Consider the following 24,277-nt stretch of genomic DNA (forward strand, 5'->3'; position numbering starts at 1 on the left):
CAAGCACTTGTTCTTTTTCAACATAAATGTGAATATCCCATTTTCCATAAAGAACTGAGAAATCCATGATGGAGCCTTCCCTTCATGCTTTCTTGCCCTGAGTTAATACCAGTGGAATCACAATTTGCTCTTCCTCAAAGAGCCTCATCACTGCAAAATCATTCACACTCCTCAGAGAAGACTCTCCAAGGCTTTAAGATCAACAGCATAAAATGCTCAAAAGCTTTAAGAAAATACTCTGATTAAACAGTTTTATTGAGTATTTTAAGAACATCAAGAGATACTTGATGGCTTAAACAAAGAAGCCTGTCCAGAAGTCTTCAATAATAAATTACACTGTACCCACAGAGAAGAGCAATAGAACGGGAATTAAAGGGAGGATCTGACATTAAAGCACCTAATTTGATTTTTCACATAAGCTGTGTTTTGAAATACTTCTTTTTTCCTTGCTGGGGTAATCAATACAAGTGATGTGGCAAAGGACAGAAGTTTTCATTACGGTTGCCTCTTATTAAAGACCCCGTTTTGCCCTTTCCAATGGATCACAGTGTAATTCCTTAATGGGCTTGTGGCCACATGGCTGCAATCACTGGCTGCACATTTAATTCAGGGTGAACTTTCCTGGCTTCACATTTGGAAGAGTGTTAGAAGAAAGTCCAGCTCTTCATTTCAAAAAAAAGAAGGCTAAAACCCACCTCTCTGTCTGTGTGTAGACATAAATATGGTTCCTACCTGCCAATAAACTGCTCAAATAAAGAACAGACACTGTCTTTATCACGTCCTAAAAGGCATCCAGGGGGTGCTTCAAATCACAGCTCTGCCTCTCTCTCCCCTTCCCACTCTTTGGTTTAGGATCAGAGGAAGATGGTTCAGGTCTCCCCTCCCAGCCAAACACCACACAAGGACTCAGGAGCTGGAAATGCCACAGGCAAACACAGCTCTGGGCAGGGAAGGTTTGCTCATCACAGATTTGGGAGATGTTTTTCAGGAGGCTCTGAATGCTCCTTCAGCTGTTACTGTGTGAAGCTCCCAGAGCAGATCCTGAGAGGGTTTGAGCTGCCAGGGAAGTTCTTCAAAGGGAAGATACCCGTTTACCTTTGGATGAAATTATTAATAAATAAAGATACAACTTGAACACCTTCCACTAGCCCAGGTTGCTCCAAGCCCCGTCCAACCTGGCCTTGGACACTTCCAGGGATCCAGGGGCAGCCACAGCTTCTCTGGGTAACCTGGTCCAGGGCCTCCCCACCCTCACAGCCAGGAATTCCTTCCCAGTATTCCATCTGTATCTCCCCTCCTTCAGCTTAAAGCCATTCCCTGTGTCCTGTCCCCCCATCCCTTGTCCCCAGTCCCTCTCCAGCTCTCCTGGAGCCCCTTTAGGCCCTGCAAGGGGCTCTCAGGTCTCCTTGGAGCCTTCTCTTCTCCAGGTGAACCTCCCCAGCTCTCCCAGCCTGGCTCCAGAGGATTGTTGAAGATGTCTGTTTTCCAGTGAATTAAGGGACTGCTTGTTCCAACCTTTTGTACAGAGCCCCTAATTAAATTTTAAAGAGCAAAAGAAAAATCCTTTGTTTTAGACAGCTAGAACTTTAAAATTTCTCAAAATAACAGTATTTATAGCATTTTAAATAATAAAGCCCTCTTATTATTACAGAAGCTTAAAGTCTGCTTTTCAAGAGATTATGGGCAGAAAACATCATTTGAAATCCTTTCAAAATAACTAAAGTTACCAAACACCCTCAGGACAAATCTTTAAAAAATACACGTATTAAATACTCATAAAATAAAGATGTTTAAACAAGCAAAAGGAAAAAAAGAGTCTATTCTAATAGCAATTCTTCCTATTAGTCTCATAAGTATGAGGACAGATGTTTTGCTTGTTTAAAATATGTCGGGGATCTTCTCTTTAAGAAGCTTTATGGGCAAAAGCATAAGTATGAGAACTCCTCTTAAACCACCCAAAAATTCCTACAAATGATGGGCAACCAGCCTTCTAAAAAGACCAACAGGACTGCAAAAGTCTTTGCAAAACACCCCCTGCCCCATTTTAAGATTTATTCGGTCGCCACCTCACCATCATCCCTAAATCTGATGGGACACCAAGGCACTTTTCATCCCAGATGAAAATCCTCAGGTCCTGCTCGAATGAAAATTCCAAAATTATTCCAATCCCGGAGTTTGGCTTGCAGGAGGCATTAATCAGGAATCACAAATCCACACAGCACATTAGGCAGGAGTTGTGATGATAAGGACGTTGACTAATGGGCTCCGAGCTGGAAGGGTCAATCATAAACTCATCAAATGCTTCATTTCATTTCTTAATTTGGACAAACACAATTTGTTTATGGGAAAGATATCAGGTGTTCTTGCATGAATAATGGCTGTGAAAGCAAACTCCATTAATCAGCCCCTGATTACAAATGACTCCGAGATTGTTTGTTCTAATTTCATTCATTTGGGTCAACAAAGAAAACACGAGCGAACGAAACCACTTGGAGGAAACGGCACATTTAGTTCTCCAGATTTAATAAAGTTGTGATAAATGTCCTTTCAATCACTGAAACAGGAATTTTATTACCCACACCGAATACTGTTCTTGAAAAAAAATTAATGCATGTGATTTACAAGTTGATCATGTGGGCACAGAACAAGATCTTCAGGTGCTGGACAACTACTGAACTCAGAGCAATGTCCCTGTATTCCAGGTTTTCCTGAAAGGATGGATGTGAAAAGCACAAACCCAGCAGGTTTTGATTTCCACTCAATGATGAAAATGATGGAGTGATTAAAAATTTGTCTTTTAAATACAACAACAGTGAGTTCCACACCTGCAGCTGAGGGACCTTCACCCCACACACAGCCATGGGTATCCCTGGACAGCCCTGCAGTTCTCTCCCAGTGGAAAAACAGCAGACAGGGCACTAATTACTAATTACAGCTTCTCATCTCAGTCTGGAGCTAAGGAGGGAATGAAGATGGTGACATGGGGACCTTCAGGGCTGTCCCATCACAGACTCTCCAGGACTGTCCCAAATCACTGAGACTCCCTCAAACCATCATTGTCCCTCAAAAGGGCACCATGAGCTAAAATCCACCAAAACAAAGGCCGTATTTATCAATTAAATCCATAGAATCACAGGATGATTTGGGTTGGAAGGACCTTAAAGTCCGTCCAGTGCCACCCCCTGCCATGGGCAGGGACACCTTCCACTGTCCCAGGTTCCTCCAAGCCCCATCCAACTTGGCCTTGGACACTTCCAGGGATCCAGGGGCAGCCACAGTTTCTCTGGGCACCCTGTGCCAGGGCCTCACCACTCTCACAGGGAATTAAATAAATAACCTTATTTAATCTAATCTAAAGCAGAAATTCCCTTCAGATGAGGGAGAGATTCCAGCACACTGGAGATCAGGGACACCGGGACACCAACAAGCTCCCACCAGCCAGCCCTGGTGCTGCTGGGCACATGGGGCACTATAAAGCCCTTTTCTGGCCATTCACAGTATAAAATCCAGGCACTGGATTTCATATCCATACTACAGAAACACCCTCTGCTTGCACTTGTAGAAAATCTAAACAGAAGGGTGACAAACATCCCAAGTCATCCAAGGTGGGCTCTCAGAACAAACCTCGTGGACACCCGTCCTGGCTGCTGCTTTACTGAGCACAGCCCAGATGAGGCACCTGGACAGACAGGAGGGGACGACAGATCATGTAAAATAGGAGAAACTAATATTTTCCCATCAAAATTACAAAATAACATTCCCTAAAAGACACCCTAAACCAGAAACAAGCCCCGCCACCACATATGGTTTCCGCAGCCAGAACAGTGGATAATTAAATTACCAGTTGCTAAATATGAATTGATATAAAACTTAAGGTAACTGAAAAATTGTCTTTGACTTGAGATCAATGGCAGGACTGAAAGATTCATCTGCACATAATTAGCAGAGAGATTTGCATCAAAATCATGTATCCATATGCTGCAATAGGACTGAAGCCCATTAGTTCTCTTGTAAGGCTGAGGTACTTCTGGTAGCACAAAAAAAAAGGTCTCTAACAAAAAAAAAAAAAAAAGAAATTCTAAAAGCTTTAGAATTATTTCTGAAGGCAATAAATGTTCGTATAACTAATAAAGTTACTCTAAAGTCTATTTATAGGCTCTGGTTTACATTATGGTCTCCCTGCAAGGACTCATTGGTTTCTTAATCTAGAAAAAAAAGTAGACATTCTGCAAAAACAGGTCAAAGAAATTATTTTTTAATCTCTTATAAGAACCTAAAAGAGGTTCCTGAAGTGAAGAGCTTTTAAACACTAATAGAATGATTACATATATTGCAAAAGTGAATGATTTAGATTCAAACACATTCTCTACCTGCATTTAATTCAAACCCTGTGTTCTTTCAGCAACCATGAAAATGAAGTTGAATTAATTGTTTAATTAATTATTTTTATTCAAGTGTCTACTTTGCTCACCAGTGACACAAACCAGCTGCACCTCAAAAGTCCCATATTTTGTAAGGACAAGACCACAGATATGTTAAAATAGTAATTACTTGGAGTAGTGACACTTTTTTCTGCAGTTGTTGCTTTGCATGCAGAAATTATTATTTTTTAGTACTCTAATGAGATTATGAAGCTGTGCCAAGAGATCAGGAGCAAGGACTGGATGAAGAAATGGATCTCATGTCCAGCTGTCCCAGCACTTGCCCATGGCTGTGAAGCTCACTGGTGCTGACCATCAACATGAGCTCAAAGACCTTCTGCATTTTCTGAAATCCCACCTTAAACCACCTGAAATTCTCATAAAACATGTAATATAAAAATTAGCTGCCATAAGTTTATTCCAACATCAATTTTCTTTGGTTTTTTGTTGTTTTTTTTTTCATGAACAGTTTAATTCTTAGGTGGCTCAGTTTGGTTCAAGCTCTCTTTCTGTCGATGTCAATGAAATGGTTCCTGACACCAAAATCTGCTGAGCAGGCATCAGCAGCTGACCCAGAAACTGGGTTCATTAACTCCATAATTAGACTGATTTCCTAAATTAGCCAGTTTTTCAAGAACAGGATAAACCTCTGCTCTGGAGCCAGGCTGGGAGAGCTGGGGGGGTTCACCTGGAGAAGAGAAGGCTCCAGGGAGACCTGAGGGCCTAAAAGGGCTCCAGGAGAGCTGGAGAGGGACTGGGGACAAGGGATGGAAGGACAGGACATAGGGAATGGCTTCCCACTGCCAGAAAGGAGGTTTACATGGGATATTGGGAAGGAATTCCTGGCTGTGAGGGTGGGGAGGTCCTGGCACAGGTTGCTCAGAGAAGCTGTGGCTGCCTCAGCCCTGGAAGTGTCCAAGGCCAGGCTGGAGCAACCTGGGCTAGTGGAAGGTGTCCCTGCCCATGGCAGGGGGTGGGACTGGTTGGGCTTTAAGGTCCTTCCAATCTAAACCATTCTGGGATTCTGTAACTGTAAAATCTTCCATCTCCAAAGATGGACCCACAGCAGGAGATGTCACGAAAATGTTTGGAAGTCTCTGTATTGAGGCACTGAGCAGAACTGAGCAGGAGAAACCTAAAAAAAATTAACCATTTCACCAATCAAGACTTGTGAACTCCTCTGTGGAGTGCAGGGACAGGGTTAGAGGTGGTAGAATCCATCATGGATCAGATCCTCATGGAATGGAAGAGCTCTCTGAGACTCCTGAAGCCCAGAGATCAAAACCCTTCCCCTCCACAGCTCCAGGAAGATAGAGCATTCAGCGTCTCTCCTGGCAGCAAGTGGAAATCCAACTGCACAGCCCACCTGGATCATTTGGAGGCACTGCACGAGTGTAATTCCAGTTTATTTTCCTTTGAGACAGGGAATAGTAACAAACTTCCCAGACTGGTGAAGACTCACCATGGAGAAAACTTCTTCTCCTTAGCTGGGGGTTCAAGAAATGCTGCATAAAACACCTTCAAAATCCTTTTTAGCACATCCATGTTTGCCACAGAGAGAAAAGGTAATTCCATAAGAGATTTTTGCTCTTCAAAACTGAGATTTTTATATAAATTGAAGTAAAATTCAATTATCCAAAGTGTCAACCAACTCTACTCAAAACAACTCCTTGAAATGGATAGAAATAAGAATTTTATATTCAATCAAACTGAGCACACCCACACAGCAACTAAATTAACCTCTTTGTCAATATTCAGCAAATTTTAAGCCTGTTATAAGTTCAAATTCCTGCAATTTCTGGGACAAACCTTATTTTAAAAGCAGTTTTAAATTTCCAGAAAACAAGTGAAATATTTTAAGTCTTATTTCATCCTCTGTGCCTATACAGCCACATATGTTACCCATCCTCCTAAAATTCATTGCAGAATTCGAAATTCAAATGGAAGCCACGGAGTTTTCAGTGGGAAGAACACAAACAGCAAAGCTGAAAGAAAATCATCAACAAAACGAGAAATCCATAACCACTCCACAAATTTGGCAGTTGAAAAGAAGCCCCAATAAAAGGAAATTTTTCATACTTGTTGCCACCTGCCCCCCTCCCTGCTCTGCATGGCTAGAAAAGAGCAAAATAGAGGCCAACCTATTTAACTAAACAGTTTTTATTAAAGCAAAAGAAAAGCAAGAATCTATAAAGTACCAAGTGATCCTATTAGTTCCACCAGACTAAAATCATACAGTCTACGTATGTGGTCCTTTCAGCCACATCTGTTATGAGCCATTTTGATGCCCAAAAGCAGAGAACATTTGACTATATTTACCAGGCACTGAGTGCAAATGGGGATTTTTCTCCTCAATAATAACAAAGAAGCTGTAAGAATTATAAAACATTTGTGTTTGCAACAGTTAAGGCCAAATTAGTTGTTGCATCCCGTGATTTTTCTCTTTAAGGAATATGTAAAATGCAACAAAGGCACAGAATTAAAGGTGGCAATTTGATGGCATAATTCAGAGATAATGAGCTAAATATCCAATATCCAGAATTGCAGCCAAACAGATAAATGTTAAATGCTTGTGATTTGTATTCACCCATTTTTAGTGTCAATTGTTAATGTCCCATTAGTGCTTCCATCCTGAAGTTTCCTTTAAATAAACTCCAGGACGAATTCTTTGCACAAAACCACCCCATTCTTGAGTGCTCTTTCAGCCAGAGATTGAAATGCAGATTCCAAAAATACATCAGTCACTTATTTCAACTCTAGACCTTTGAAAATCCAGATCAATTGCCTTTTGTCAGCGTCTTTATATGGAGAGCAAGACATTTCTGCTTAGCACCATGGAAAAGCTTTGGGAGCCCTTTGGAAGAGGCAGGAATATTGATGGTTTGAAACGTCCACGTGCTGTTTCAGAGGAATTTATTGACATTTTTGGAATATTCATCCGCGTTTGAATCTCTGCGAGGAAACACTGGTGCCACAGGGCAAATTAAGGTGTGAACGAAGAAGCTTTAAAGCTGTGAGGTTTGCTGTTTGTCCCCAGTTTAGGGTTTGAAGCAAGGAGAGAACTTTTCCCCTAAAACCGGCGAGCGGAGCGACGTTTAACACAAAACCTCCCTTCCTTCTGGGCAGTGGAGTCTGGGAAAGGAATCACAGACACCCAAGTGGTTTGGCAACTGTAAGTGACAGAAGCTGAGCTAAATCCTCTGTTTACACTGGGGATTAGGAGGGGGGATTGTGCCGGGATGGTCAAGGGAACCTGCTCCCCGTCAGCCCGTGGGGCAGCGCCACAAAGGCGCGGCCTGGTAGGAAGTGACCCATAAACGGCTCCCGAGCAAGGATTTACACAAAGCCAGTCTGCCCCATAGAAACTCCATATGACCATTAACTGGCCGGCATGGCCTGCCAGGAGGCCTAATTACAGCCCTACAGAGCCCCGGAACAAAAGCTGGAGAGCTTTAGCCCAGGGATGATCTGCTTTATACTGACTTGAGAGAGTCCATATAGAGCCACAAAGAGAAAGAGGTTTAGCTTGGAAATTCTCCCAAGGGACAAAGCATTGTGGCTAAGTCTGGAAGGCCCACATGCAACATACTTCAGATGGGCTTAAAACATCCCACCCTCTCCAAATTAACATTCAACTACTGCCTGCTTAACATCTGCTCGAGCACGGCGACTTGGGGGAGCTCGTCAGGGGCTGCAAGAGCCTTCCTGGCACCTCAATATTAAGAAATCTAATTCAATAAAGTCACATAAACATGAATTCAGAGCCCAGACCAACAGCTTCTACTTCGATAAATCAAAAATCAGTTGCCTCCAGGATTAAATTGGAGGCTTTCAGCACCTCCCAGCATTGCCCTTAATGAGAACAAAGGTACTGACATTAATTACACCCACAAAGAAAAACAATATTTAACCAAGTCAACATGAACACAGGACTTGGAGACAAAATTTCTTGCCAGCACTATAGTACCTGGATGTAAAAACAGCCACCTTCCTCTCCTCCCTCACACATATAGGTGAATATTTTTTATTTCACCAGTTCTCTCACAATGAGAGACCAGAAGTCACAATTCCCATCTCCAAAATGCACTAGAGAGAAGTAAATTGAAATAAAAAGAACCTGTTCAACTACTTGTTACCTCCTGTCTCTTAGAGAAAGCAGTTGTTATTTCCTGAAATTACATCTAAGTTTAATTCTAAAAGTGGATTTTCCCCAAGATCCCAAATATCTGCAACAGGGAAATTCAGAGAGGAAAATAAAGACAAGAAATTCAAGAAATTGCCCAGAGAAGCTGTGGCTGCCCCAGCCCTGGAAGTGTCCAAGGCCAGGTTGGATGGGGTTTGGAGCAACCTGGGATAGGGGAAGGTGTCCCTGCCCATGGCAGGGGTGGCACTGAATGGGCTTTAAGGTCCTTCCACCCCAAACTATTCCAGGATTCCATGATGTCAGCAGGGATGAACCAGGAGGGGACCATCCCAAATGCCTCTCCAACACCTGTTGGTAATTTTGAGCCCCTGGTTTGTTTGTCCAAACCATGGAGGAGCACAGAGTCATTACCAACCACATCCAGGTGGATAATCCGCTGGGAATAAAGCCCAGTTTTTATCCCACTCAGTGGGATTGGAGCAATTCCTGTAACATGTACAGCCAGATATTCCACAAGTTCATTCCCAGGTTTGGGATGGACTCTGTCTCAAGCCCTACACACACAAACAACAGCTTCAATCATCGTTAACAGCTTCGTTCATCGTTACCAGGGACAGGGTTAATTTACCTTATATCCAATTCCATCAAACAGCAACAACAATGAACCTGCTGACCCTGAGCTCCTGGAATGGTCTCACACAAATTTATTCTTCATTTTTAACACCAAAAGGTGAAAAAAGTGCTGATTTTGCAATGAGTAAACATGCTAAAAGACGTTGAAATAACACTCCTCTCCCTCCAATTTAATAAAAATTAAATGCAATGGACTGAATGCAGGACTGGGGGAAGAAGGTGGGGGGTGATTTCAGAAAGGCTTGAGATGCTCAAGACTTAAATAAAGCCAGGAAAGGACTTCTGTCTGTATTTTGGGTGGCAAAAAAGACTTTAAGTCTCTTTGGCCCTTTATGAACAACTTATAGCTCCAATCCAAGATTCAGTCCTCAGTGGTGAATATTTAAATTTAACAATGCCACAGACTTTTGATATGTTTTTGGAAATTTTGGAGCCCAGGTCGTGATGATGTACAGCCCAGAGTTACCTTTTCTACATTAAAATTAAAATATTGAAATGAAAAACTGAGGTGTGAGCGATGGGAGCAGAACACACACATTGTGCTTTTGAGGTCAGGGCTGTCACATCTATTTTATAATTACATGTTTCAAGGATTTATTAAAAGTTCTGGAGAACAAGGAACGAATTGGAAGGCAGACAAGGCAAAAAGCTGGATTTCTTTTGGAAAACAGACACCAGCAATGTGAGAAGATTATTCCTAAAAACCAAAGGTTTGAAAAGGGGAAAAATTAAAAAAAAAAAAAAATTTCTTGGAAATTGCTGCCTTTAAGTTAAAAATGCAAATAGGAAAGTAAAGAGAAACATGGACTTATTGCAATATATATGAAATACTGAAAGCTTTCCTTCTTGTGTGACAAACTGACACAGTTTAATAAGAAAATCAAAACAGGAATGCTAAAATAGGAATGTTTCTCTCCGTAGAGAATTAATTTCTAGATCTGCCTCTTGATCTGAGCTGTTTGGAAAGCTTTGGAAAAGTCTTTTGGAAAGTTTGCCATCACTTCAAATAAATGAATATAAATATATATATATGCACTAATTCAGATCAGTCCTAAAAAATAAAGAAAGAAAATTAAAAAAATTGAAACCCCCAAATTTTGGAAGGGACAGAATAAAATCTCAGTAACAGCAGCAGCCAGAGGACAAATGTGTGAGGTCCAAGTGTAAAACACCACTTATTTTTATTTCCTTAAAGGGATTTACCAAGTGCCAATGACGATGCAAACCAGATTCATCTTGAACCTGGAATTTTAGTGACTTGCAGAGAACGGGACTCAACATTTGCCAAAAACTGGATAAAACTGTTATCTGATATTACAAAAATTAAATGTATTTCTGAAGAATATCATTTTACTCACCAGCTGCCTCCAGAACCAGCTGTAGCCTGGCCTTGGCCTGTTCAGCAGGAGTCTGAAAGAGAGGATTTATCAACCTTAGAAGTGTTTGGACATTTGAGACTCAAGGTCCGGCACTCCCGGCGCCAACGGGGAGCTCCTGCTTCCACCAGCCAAGAGAACCTTCCAGCTGCAACCAGCCCTGCCACACTGAGCTGGGGATTATCAAGGGAATCTTCAGAACTGACAAGGAATATTGTCCCTGTCGTGCTGTGGCACCAGGACCAGGCTGAGCTCCACCACCACGGCCAGGCTGGAACCCACACCCACCAAACCCTCCCTGCTCCTGGGGGCAAACCCACAAAACCAGGGCTCACAAACACACTCCAAAGCTGCCCTTAATATGATTAATATGGCCAGTTTTGCACACTCCTGCCGTGCTCCCTTTGGATGTTTTCCTCTCCTTTAAGGTATTCCTTGGCATCTGCCGGGCTGAGGGAACACATTGTTGGCCGTGTCCCCACTATGCAAATGCTCCCCAGTGATGTTGCACTGTGTCCAATGTGCTTGCCACCCCTCTAAATTCGAAGCCACTCAAACGTTGCCACAGTTAAATTTATACACAAACCCCATTTGTCACGGAGTTCAGAAGTTGATTATTTCTGGAAGCGTCGGGAAAGTTTGGGACGTTTCTGCTCTGCACTAAAAACAAAGGGATGGAAATTTTTAGTGCTTAGAAAACTCTTCTAGGCAGACATTGCCACTGGAACATTTTTTTCTGATAACAAGTTAGAGTCTGCACCCTCCCAGTTGCACCCCATTTCCCATACAAATGTTAATTCAGGGAAAAAAGGTTGAGAGAGTTGGGATAGTCCAGCCTGGAGAAGAGAAGCTCCAGGGTGACTTAATTGTGGCCTTCCAGGACCTGAAGGAGCTACAAGAAAGATGGAGAGAGACTATTTACAAGGGCTGGAGTGACAGGACAAGGTGGAATGGCTTCCCACTGCCAGAGGGCAGGGATAGATGGGATAAAACGGGAGCTCCACCAATTCCAACACAACCGATCCCCCTCTTCCCACTCCTTTTCCTACTCCTGCCATGGAGGTACGAGTGTGTCTGGTTGGTATAAGGTAGGACAGACTAAAATCCTTCTTTTACTGAGCAATATCCCACTGGGAACTGCCCAGGCAGCTGCTTTGGAGGTGCCTTCCCCTCTGCCCTCACACCAAGTGCTAATTGCTTCATGGACACGGCTTTACCCGCAGGAGAACTCCACACAGATGCCTTTATTAGCAATCAGTATGCCCTAAGCAACAAGCACACGAAGGATTCTTAAATAAAGGTGACTAAGTTGGCCCCAGAAAGCGCTTTTCCAACCGGTGGATGAGGCCAATACTTGGGAAAAGGAGGACGAAGACGATTTCAGCCAAAAATCACCATCAGACCCTCAAAGGAGCCGGCAGCAATTGTGAGGACAACCAGCAATGTGTGATAATAACCAGCTCCTGGAGGCTACTATTGATTCAGGAGACCATTAAGTGACAAATTCAGAAAGGCCCTCAGGAAACCTAAAAATGATTGGTGGGGGAAACACTATCAGGGTGATGGCGAGCACCGGGCGCAAAACGAACCCGCGTATTTTCTTCGCTGTCTCGAGCATGACACAGAATTCAAATAAAGGTAAAGAATTCAAATAGAGAGAAAAAAAAAATAATAGAACTGAGTATTTCTGGTGGCAGCTGGTGAAGGTGCCCACCAACTGTGGAATTCCCTAAAATTCCTCACCCAGCACATCCTAAAACGACCTGAGGTGTCTCAAGCATCTCCAGTGACTGATTTTCCCCACGTCCAAAAGTCTCTGGTGACACGCTGGAGTGACACTTCAGAAACTCCTGGTGTTCACAGGACACCCCAAACCACAGATATCCACTGATCAATAGCTGCTATTAATATCTCAAGCCAAAATTTGATTAGATGCACTCCATTTTTCATGCCAGTTGTTTCAGGAAGATGTGACGCATCCTTCTTACCTTGTATTTCTTTGCAGCTCATCTACTGAATCCCATCACTACTGCTTTGATCATTTTTGTATTTTTAATAAAATTACACTAAAACCAGCGTCTCACAACTTTAAATTTGGTGCTTTTTGTGTAAACCCTCCCCACAAGTTGCTGTGTGTGATTGGCAGCTCCACACATGCCAGGAGTGCCATGGTTGGCTTCCAAAATATTACGTTTTGAGGGGATTCAGCTTTTAAATTTACTAATTTACTAATTAATATCTTTGAACAAACCCTTTAATTCAGCTATAGATTTTAGTTGTTAAATTATTCCTGCTCCTTGGGATGAATCACAAATCTTTTTGACCGAGAAAGGTGAAAAATTGAGAAAAAAACCTGAGAAATGTGAAGTTTATGAAGTAGGTCCAAGTTTCTGCTGGAGCCAAGGACTGGGAATATTGCTGAGCAGAGCACGTGGCTCTTGGCATCCCTGGAAAACTCTATTATCCCAAGATTCCAGCAGTTTATGGCCTGCAGTATTTTGAGGGGCAGTGCTCCCTTCCCAAATTTTGCTGATTATGGAATTTCATACAGAATATGTCTAAAATGTGCCAAAACTGGACATGTTCAGTTCCTTCCGTTCATCATTAACAACACTGGGTGGGCAAAATTTACCTACAGGACTTCTCTGTCTTAAAACATCTCGATAAAAACATCAATTAATTGTGATTGTGATCAATTTTTGTGTTTTTTTTTTTACACGAATCTTTTTTCTTTGCATTTGATAAAGACAAACTCAACAGTCCTTTGGCCCTCAAGAGGAAAATTCCAGTCTAAAAGCAAAATCTGAACAATACCCCAAGGACTCAGTGAATAAGCACTAATTAGGTACCTCCATATATGATCTCAAAAGCTGAGCACAAATCCATCCTCCCTCTTTGACTCCAGCCTTGTCATCCTTTTCCTGGGGACATTTATCCAACCTTTCCCAACACCTGATGAGCTCAAAAAAAAAGGTTGAGGAAAAGTGTAATGAACAAAGAGAACAAACAAAACACACATTTCCCAGTTGCCTGAGGAGGTGGCTGCCCAAGACTCCTGGGAATTCTTCCAAAGGGGGTCAGAAACCAAAAGCAAATGTTGTTTGGAATGAATTCCAGAGAAAAGAAGGGTTGGCAAGGTTGAGAATATAAGAGAAATTCCCAAGGGGAGCGAAGCAGAGGAGAGGATTCCCCTGTGGAATGAGGTGTCAGAGAAGTTGAGGTTGGTTGGGATGAAGAGGATTGTTCCCTAGGGATAAAGCCCTGCCACTGAATGGCTGGAATTCCCATGGAGAAAAGAGCAAAAGGAAACCAAATCACATTAATTGACTGTCTGAGTGGGGTCTCCACTGGTAAAACAGCCTCATCTCCCAAATCTGTTCAATCTCTCAAACACAGGGATACAGGGTTTGGGAAGACAAGCTGATGTTTTCCTGGAAGTGCCAAAAGGTTTGAATTCAAGTCCTGTGTAAGACCAGAAAATCAGGAATCAGGGCCCAAAATCACCAAAATCCACTTCTCCCAGGAATCAGAAATTGCTGCCTGTTCATGTTACACTGGAATGGTTTTACAGCTGCAGTGGGGATCTGGGAATGACACTGAATGATGGCAGCCCATCCAATTTATTTTCCCAATTTATAGGGAAAGCCAGCATTTGGGATACAGGACACTGACAGGCTTAACTAGACAGTGATAACCCAGAGAGTGGGATACAGGGAATGCTGATAAACACAGGGAATGCCATGGGGAGACTCTTCCTATGTCACCACATTCCCAAAAACCAACCAATCCAGGGAAAACCCAGCTGGGTCTCATCAGGAGCAGCCAAAAGGCCACCTCAGGGTGTCAGTGCTGGGAACAGTCAGGGAAGGAATGACAACAATTAAACAAAGGGGACAAAGATCCATAATTCCATTGCAATCCATCCTGTAAGTCAGGGGCCTGCCTTCCCCTGGAATATTGTACATCCCACTGCCAGCAAGTGTGGCTTAAGAGGGAAAGGGCAACAAAGCAGCTTTTAAATAGAGTTTGATCAAATTATGGAGGTTTCTTTAGCAGAGAAATGTTGGGTTCCTTTCCCGTCACTTATTCCTCATCAGGTGATTAAAAAAATTAATTACCAAAGACATTGAAAATAAAGAACTTATTTGTCTGAGAGGACACTTCACAGGAGCATAAAATACTAAAATAAAAATAAAGACAACAGAGATTGAGAACTTGTAATCAGCATCTTTTCCTCACATAAGCCTTTGAGGTGGCAAATTCCAAATTGTCAGAGGACCATTTTTCACATTAAACACATCAAAATAAAATCCCAGGGAAGAATTCATAAGATGAATTAATAACACAGGAATATAATAAGCACATCTGGCACTATTTGAATTAAACCTCCGCGTTTCCAGTCATAAATCAGCTGAAAAGATTGGATGGTAAAATGATATTTATGTCTGAGTCGGAGTTTTTCCTCTGATCCAATTAATCAGTAGCAACACTCAGGTACAGGACCCGTGTCCTGACTGGATACAGATCCACCTGTTCCCAAAAAAATCAACGTTGCTTCCCAGAGAGACGACGTTTGATTGTTCCACACAAATTGGGGGGAAAAAAAAATCACATCTAATTGAGACTAAAACCAAACCAACCTTTGAGGAATAAGCAACAATGGATTACTGGAACAAAATCAAAGGCTGTGGCAAAAAAAACTCCCAGACACGGAGTGATTTTCGGGATCCAAATCAGTTTTTGCAGCAAGTGCTCCTTTAAAAGGACCAGAAAATGTAATGTATTAATTTCAGTGAAAATTATTGAGGAAAAGCAAGGAAAAAGGGGCTTCCTACTGGGAGTAGATACAGAAAACTGGATTAAGCAGTCGGCAGAAATAGAGAGCTGTAAATAAGGTTTAAAAATAAATTAATCCAGGTCTTTTAAAAAGGAAAAATTACTGGAAATGTTCGACTTACACGGCCATAAACTCTGCGTGAGTTCTTTAATAAGGGAGGGAATAGAGATAATATTGGATCCAGACACACACTGAAGGCTGAAAAATTACCCCCCATCTATTTATTCACTTGCAGCCTGGAATATCATCTGTTAGACTGACATTTGCATGGAAACAGAGGAACAAGCCCCCAAAAGTCCAATGTGCTGATAAAGAGTTGATAAAACAGAGATTTTTTGCATCCACATCAGCTGGTCATTGCTCTAAAAATTCCTACAGTTCTTCCTTTACCCTTTGAAAATTGTTCAGTTTATTAATTTCTGAGCTCAATTTGAACTGAGTCCCAGCATTACAGGGTGAGTGGAACCCAAAATTAAAGGTAGCAACGATCCCCACTGCTTTAAAAATAATAAGGTGATTAATATTTAGCTTCTAAATGTGGATTTTCACTTCTCTTTTACAATTTTATATTTCTGCTACAATATATTACAATTAAGCTGCACATTTATATAAAAATAGCATCAGATAAACCCAGGTTTTGATCAAAATGTTTAATTAACACATTATAAACTGTTCTGCAAACAGTTGGACTGGCTGGAAACACAGGAGCACAACCAACAGGTACCAGGGATTAATCAGGAACAGGAGGAGTTTAGCCTTGAATTACTGGTTTATTTTCTCCCACCATCTTCTCTAAATATATTCAAAGTTTTCAGAAAAAGGGGAATCACGTTCCCTTTGGAATCTTTGGATTGAAATGCAGTAATTGAAAAATAGTAGAAAAAAAACCATTTTGAAAATGAAAAGCATTTCCAAAATCACCAGGATCTTGTGATCTCTAAATCAGCACTCAGATTAAAAATAATCTAATGTCCTACCCCAAATCAGGCCTAATTACACAGGAATTAATCTGAGCTTAATCAAGATCATATACTATGAATAAAACAGTGCATTTTCTCTTCACTCTAAGATTCAATGATCAACTCCCCTCCCCTCCTGACTGTGTTAACTTTTAAAAGAATTACCTGGGTGTCCTGCTTTTGGCTGCTTCTTTTGACAAATAAACACAACATAAAATGTGGAGGGGGAAACGTAATTATTCTGAGGAGAACCTGCATAAAATCAGGGCGAAAAGATTCGTGTTTTAGATACAGACCACAGAGAGTTGGGTGAATTTATGCTTCGCTCCAGTGTTGGGCTGTTCTGCACCCAAGATATGCAATAAAACACAATCAGCACATCAAAGACCTCCACGTAAAATCCCCAAAAGAAGAGGAGAAAGAACCCCTTAAAAAGCTGAATTTGACGGTGGCCTCAGTAATTAGATTAATAACTAATTCCACTTATGCCAAAGTGTTTGTTTGTTGGAGAAAACCCTCCCAGGGAAATGCATTTAAACTTGGGGCTGGTGAAGCAGCCACTGCCCTCCATAAAGTTCCTTTATATATTTTTTCCACAATATGCACAAAACCAGAATATGAAATCAGAAACATTTTACACATTCTCATACTTCAGAGAGCACTAACAGCATTTTACTAGTCGAAAGCACTTTATCTTCATGTCTCTATAAGGCAGAGTTGGTGCATAATAATGTAATTTATATTGCCTAAATGTTATTTTGGGAGCATTGCATCATTTCTCAAACTTCATGACCTTTACAATTTTCGAAACTTTTATTTCCCTCATTATTCTGAACAGATTTCATTACATATTTTGAATGTAAACAACCCTGAATAATGATGGCCCCATTACGGATGTACAGCGCTGACAATCGGGCGCGGGGCCGAGATGGAAACCCAGTGCATTAATTTCCCTCTCATCTCCCGCAACTGCGCTCCCATAAAAAGTTTTATACTCAACTCACATAAATCATGGGCAAGAAAAATGAGAAAATCTGGTGGCTAACTCATCTTCCAGCATTCTGCGAAAATGAAATTCACTGAAATACCTATCAAAACTGCAATCATCAAGAGATAATGTCTGCTTAGGTCTATCTGCACTTTCCGATTTAATTTCCTCCGTGCCCTTGACATCCACAGATACCATTAAGATTAAGCGCCGAGAGTAACTGAGCAGTTCCCCCTTTTTGATATATGGGGCCCAGGCACTAAATGGAATATCATCATTTGAAAATTAATGCAATATTTCTTTTGTTAGGGTTTTTTTTTTTTTTTTTTCCCCCCCCGAGCGGGAGAGCGAGCGGGACGCGGAGTCGCCGGTTCTTCCCCGGCGGTAATTTCCCCGTCGGAACGCGGCGCAATTACGGGAGCCGTGGGGTCACCCCAATCACCGCGGCGCTTAACGAGCGCCCGCGCCCAACCCCCGGCACGCCGAGGGCGCCGCCTCGTCCTGGAATACGATGGGATCATTAGAGTAACAAGCATGGAAATCTGTTTGGAGATTAACCTCTGATTCCGCGCCGCCCTCGTCTAACGGGGCGCCGCGCGAACCTCGGCGGATTCTCATCGGCCCCCATCAGCTCGCGGCGCCCGCACGGGGCCAGGGTTTGGGTGAGGATGCCAAGGGAAGTGACTCCCGGGATATTTCACGGAGTTATTGACTCCCTCCCATCGGCCCCATCGTCTGTCCATGGCGACGCTCCGGCCCTGCCCCGTCAAATTCACGGGAGTCAAAATCCTGGAGCGAATACGGAAGGGACGACAAAGCAAAATTAAAAAAAAAAAAAAAAAAACAGGCCCGAGGGTCAGGTGGGTGAAAGGTCAGCGGTCCCCAAACCTGGTGGAGGCACGTTATTAAACGGGGATGATCAAAGTTTACTTTTTAATAAAGACACAAAGACATTAAAGCCTCCAGCGCTGTTTCATGTGGAGTTGCTCTGGTTTCGGAGGTGGCTGCTAATGCAAAGTGACAGGGTAAAACTGGGTTCTTTTACAAAGTTTAGACCAAATTTGTCGCTGTTGTAACAACAAACTATTTCAACCCTTTGAATATTCCCCCATTAACATATTCTGCCTATGATAGTTTGATACCACAGTTGTCTGATGAATATCTGGAGCTAAAAGCACAAAACCCTCAGAACAAATAAAAGTGGTGTGTGCACATTAATTTAATACATATTCAGGACAGTGGGTTCTCCACAAATCCTTCGGATCTCCAGAGCCCCTCTGGAGGAGGAGCCCGTATTTCATCCCCGTAGGCAAATGGAGCCAAACAGAATGGCTTTTTCCATGGATATTCATAAGCCATTGATCTTCTGCTGCGTGATTGCCTAATATGAACCCGATCCAAAGCTTCTGAAGGAGCTGGAAAGGTTTCCAACAGATTGCTGAGAGGAGGGACAGTGTTTAAACACCGACCCTGGCTGAGGGGCCGCTGCTGAGGTTGGGGACACCACAGGGATCCTCTCAGGGGGGACACAGCCAGCCCTGGCACTGCTCCTCAAAAAGCACCTCCCAGGCTGCTGCCATCCCTGATTTTGGGAAGGGAGGGTTGGAAACTTGGTGGCACTTCAGGCTGCCCAAGGGGAAGTCCCCGGGCATGTCCTGGACACAAAAACCACCTTGACCTCCATCCCCTGCCCTCATCTCTTCCTCTCAGACTGGGACAACGTTTTCAACTGGAAATCTCAGTGCTCAGCACAACTATGACCTGCCAGGAGAACTCATTTTAGGGATTTACATTGTGAAGAATCCTTTGAGAGTTACATGTATCAACCTCAAAGTGAAACTATCCCTTATAATTAATAAGGGATGAAAATCAAAGGGTTGAAGATTCAAGTTTAATATTCACCTGAACAAGCAGCAGTGACTGCAGAGTTCATATAACCAAAGCATGTCATGTGTAAAAGGCCTTAACCCTGTGCACATGCAAGAAATGAGACGTGGATGAGGAAGGAAATAAATGCATCAGCATTTTTTATGGCACCACAAGCTAAAGACCATGATCTCCAAGGGTTCTGACACCACCAGCACATCCCAGCACCATTTCCCTTCCACTAATCTCATACAGAAAAGGATTTCACTTGTTCATTTTACTTTCAGGATAATTTCCCATTTTTAGAGATTTTCTGCACAACTCCTTCCTGAAGCAGCTCCAGGATAAAGATTCTGGTCCCATCACAAGGCCAGGTTGGACAGGGCTTGGAATAACCTGGTCTATGGAAGGTGTCCCTGTCCATGGCAGGGGGTGGCACTGGATGAGTTTTAAGGTCCCTTCCAACGCCAACCAGTCTGGGATTTGGGATGTTTTGATCCCATTGCCCAAATGAGAAGAAAAGCAGGTTATGAAGTTCAGACAATCCATTCATATCCACCCACACCCACTCTGCCCATGTGGCTCTTCCTGTGCCAGAGGGGGAGACTTCACAGAATACCCTGTTTTCTTATGGAGAAAACCCCAATTCCATGCTAAATCGCCATAACTGTACCCCAGCACCACATTCCTGTTCTTCTCTAAGGTTTCCTTCTCTTCTGGACTAAAGGTGGCTCCTCAGGGATCTCTCCCAGGAGGGGAACTTGGTCAGAAACCAAGGGGCATGAAAATTGTAATTCCCAGGAACACCACAGTGGTTTTCCTTAGGGAATTTTTTTCAGGTTTAATGATCAGGATATGGGAGAAAGAATGCCTTTCATTTAAAAAAAATATAAAGTGAAATAGTTTGTTTTCAAATAATACACTTTCAACAGGGAAAATCCCAACCCTCCCTTCACCCTGACACTGCTACAGTGAGAGACAATTCCAGCCTGCAGAATATAATTGACCAGCATGGAATTTTGCCAGCATAGCAAGACAAACATAATTATTCCTATTAAGAGCGTTAATTAATTGTTTGTGAGCACAAATAATTGGTTGCTTGGTTCTACAGCTCATTAGAAAGCAAACAACTCTCTCAGACATCCCTGTCCAGGGGCTGGTCAGGGACCACCAAGTTGTGACCACCAGAAACTGAGACAGTGACAATCAGGGAGAGGTGACACTGAAATCAAACTCCAAGAAAAAATTTGTGAAAGCTGGTAGATAAATATTAACAACAAAGAAGTAACATTTATGTTACTTAAATAAATACTAAAATTAACGATAAAGAAGTAACTTTAAATGTGAACACTTAATAAAGGACTGGCTTGGTCTGTTTGGGAGTTTTGGTTCTTTGGGGTTTGTGGGGTTTTTTTCTGGTTGCTCCAATGAAAGAAGACATTGGAAGGAGTCCTGAGGTGGCCACAGAGATGCTCCAAAGGCTCGGGAGCTTCTCTGCTCTGGAGCCAGGTTGGGAGAGCTGGGAATTTTCACCTGGAGAAGAGAAGGCTCCAAGGAGACCTGAGAGCCCCTTCCAGGGCCTCAAGGGGCTCCAGTAGAGCTGGAGAGGGACTGGGGACAAGGGATGGAGGGACAGGACACAGGGAATGGCTTCCCAGTGACAGAGAGGAGGTTTACATGGGATATGGGGAAGGAATTCCTGGCTGTGAGGGTGGTGGGGCCCTGTCCCAGGTTGCCCAGAGAAGCTGTGGCTGCCTCTGGATCCCTGAAATTGTCCAAGGCCAGACTGGAGCAGTCAGGGCTAGTGGAAGATGTCCCTGCCCATGGCAGGGGGTGGCACTGGCTGATCTTTAAGGTCCCTTAAATTAAATTTGATGAAGACACAACTTTAGTCAAACACAGAGGGAGTTACCCTGTACAGCAGCTCAGGTACCACCACTCTGCAGAGGAGATTTCCAGCACACTTTGCCCCAATCCCAGGGAAACCCTGTACACCAGTGACCTCTATTCCTGATCCCCACCTCCCCAGGCCACTCCAAACCCCCAGAGCCTCTTCCTTCCCACCTCCAGGTGTGAGGTGCTGTTATAAATCAGCCCTGCAGCTCAGGCTGCCACAGAAATCCCAGCTGAGAACGAGTCCCAGCCATGGTCATCTGTCAAGGCACAGAACGCACGAGGAAAATCCCGGGAACCCGTCGGATCACGGCTCCCTGACACCAGCAGAGCAAGGAAACACCTCCAAAACATATTTAAGAGATTCAAGTTGCACGTGAAATACCCCTGGAAGCAGCAAACAAGATGAATTTTCCAACTGCTCTAAAAACCTGGCTCTTTGTTCCATTTGCAGATTCAAATTCCAGCGGCAGGAGAACATTTCATGGGCCACCATTGCGAAGGGGAACTGCTGACACCTGTGCCAGGAGACACATCCTTCCCATCCCATGGCACTGCAGGGAGATATTGGTACCCAAGCTCCTACAAATCATATTTCCCAGGTCATTCCCAAAATGGGAAGCAACGAGAGAAGGGTGATTTCTCCCGATGCTCATGCGATAGAGGCATCGAGGTTTGATTTTCACGGCAGGATGGACCAGTATGGATTGTTTAGACATTCCATGATAAAAATCAAACAGCAATTTAAACACTTCTCACGATGGACTGAGCCAGACGTGTCGTTAACAGTGAATATTTTAATTTAATGGGATTTAAGAACCTGTTTAAATGAACTATTTAATGTTCCAGGGATTGCCGGTACAACCATCCGAGGCTCAACCAGCTTCTGACTTGTGACAATATTGTATTTCCTCCAGTTTTGATCAACTGATGGGTTTTTAATGCTAAGTCTGGCTTGCCACCACTTGGTTTAATATGTTTACTTAACCCAAAAATATTTTGCACCTCAATTATTATTTTCTGCCGCAGCACTGAATGGAATTTAAGCCGATCCATTATTCATAAAGCAAAGACAAGAGAAAACACAAAGCTGTGCACTTCTTTCAAAGCCTCCAAATGACTAAAACACACCATATTTATGCATGGAATATTTGATTGTGTCTCTGGCTCTCTCTCTTTTTTTTTTTTTTTTTTTTTTTTTTTTTTAATCACAAGTTTGTTGTTTTCAGATCGGGATATGCCAAAAATCCAACACCAAACAAGTTTTGTTTATAATGAAGGCAATCATCAATCCGAGGATTGTAGGCCCGTTTATTTCATCTCGACATCAAAAAAAAGTAATTTAAAAAAAATTAAAATTCCCTTGAAATGGGGAGATAAATGGAAATGTGAGTGCCTTCACATAATAACAGTAGGCTGACCCTCTGGGAAATGGTTGACTTTCTCAATTCAAGGTATTCAAAGCTCATTCAAAAGTGTTCATTTGGAATGCAGATATCAAAGATGATGCAAATGTTCAAGAGAAAATTAAAACTTACCAGATGTTCTAATCCAGCTTTGATGTTTCCAGAGTCCCTGTAACAGAAGAACAAAAGTTCTAAATAGTTGCTAAACCCTTGTCTGCAACGATTTATGTTTAACTGGGAAATGGCAAAGCCGTGTAATTACTTGAGCATATAAAATTTTTACTTTTAATAAATATATTTACTTGTAATACCTAAAAAATATTGATTATCTTCATTATTTAAACCCTCAAACGTTACCTGCCTTTAAATTGCCACAAACTGCAGCAGGACACGGATTTAAAATTAACATTTTTAATGTAATTATCCCATTGTTCCTACTGGAAATAATCCACCAGGACAGGGCACGGGGCTATTTATCAAACCCACATTTGGTGGCTCCTGGTCCTGCTTTGCCACTGCTTGAATAATAAAATTCTGTGCCCATTTACAAGGTGATGGAGTGAATGAATTGTATATTAGCTCTGGGGTCGTGGCAGCCACGCTGCAACTTTGCATTTGATTCCTGACAGCTGGAAAAAATCCAAATGTACAGGTAGAAAATGAGCAGGAACGTCGCATAAAGGCAGCTGCAAAAAGAATGGACCCAACTATCAAAGGAAAAACACTGAAAAAGCAAGAATTCAGAGGGAAAATTAATCCTTAACACGGCCTGCTATGGGAAAAAAAAAAAAAAAAAAAAAAGATGTAAACAAATTCAAAGTCTCCAAATCTCAAACCACTGAACAAGGACTGGTTTCCATTTCCACTGACTCCAGGTTCTACCCACTTCCAAAACCATCCCCTCCTGGGGAAGGGGGTTGTTCCCGTGGCAAAGAAGGAGAAACCACCCACGAGGGTTTCAGGGAACCAGTTACTGAACTACACAGTGCAGGAGGAATTTAGAATATCAATTTTTCAGTAATTTTTCAGCTCTATCAAAGCAAAGGACCAAAAGCCCAGCTGGGTTCTCCCAAGCCAGCAAAAGGTGCCAGCCCCAGGCTCTGCTCCCTTCAGCACCTGGGAAAGGCTGTGAGAGGCACAACGTGAATTTACACCCAAAAATGGCCAAATGGAGGATATTTTACTAAACACTGAACAAGGTTACCTGCAATTACACATTTACCACCTTGCTGTACTGTGTTTTAGACTTTTTACATCAAGGTTTTATTTATAATTTCATGGAGCTTTCCAAAAATGTGCTGGGTAGGTTGTTTTTTTTTCTATTTAAAGGTCATTAATGAAGCGACAGAAAAAGATGCACTTTCCTTACACTGTCAGTTTGAATGTTGAAAGAAGAATGTATTGATCCCAGCCATACAATATTTAAACAGAAGTTGTCTCCCACATCTTCAATCTGGAGGAGAGGAGGCTCCAGGGAGACCTTAGAGCACCTTCCAGAGCCTAAAGGGGCTCCAAGAGCGGGAGAGGGACTGGGGACAAGGGATGGAGGGACAGGGCACAGGGAATGGATTTAAGATAAAGAAGGAAAGATTTGGATGGGATACTGGGGAGAAATTCCTCCCTGTGTGGGTGGTGAGGGGCTGGGATGGAATTCCCAGAGAAGCTGTGGTTGCCCCATCCCTGGGAGTGTCCAAGGCCAGGTTGGACAGGGCTCGGAGCAACCTGGGCTAGTGGAAGGTGTCCCTGCCCATGGC

The 24,277-nt window shown here is 42.7% G+C and overlaps 1 protein-coding gene across 1 annotated transcript in view; it reads right to left on the bottom strand.

The window, feature by feature from the left end:
- Window positions 1-24,277, bottom strand: part of RSRC1 (arginine and serine rich coiled-coil 1) — a 106,781-nt gene that overhangs the window by 33,902 nt on the left and 48,602 nt on the right. The window contains exons 5-6 of the mRNA XM_027647664.1: window positions 22,656-22,692; window positions 10,557-10,608 (exon numbers count right to left, since the gene is read on the bottom strand). Coding sequence (XP_027503465.1) covers window positions 10,557-10,608; window positions 22,656-22,692 — 89 coding nt within the window. The remainder of the gene's footprint in view (window positions 1-10,556; window positions 10,609-22,655; window positions 22,693-24,277) is intronic.

The sequence above is a fragment of the Corapipo altera genome, unplaced genomic scaffold, assembly GCF_003945725.1.
Source record: "Corapipo altera isolate COAL_440 unplaced genomic scaffold, ASM394572v1 113, whole genome shotgun sequence".
Classification (NCBI taxonomy): Eukaryota; Metazoa; Chordata; class Aves; order Passeriformes; family Pipridae; genus Corapipo; species Corapipo altera.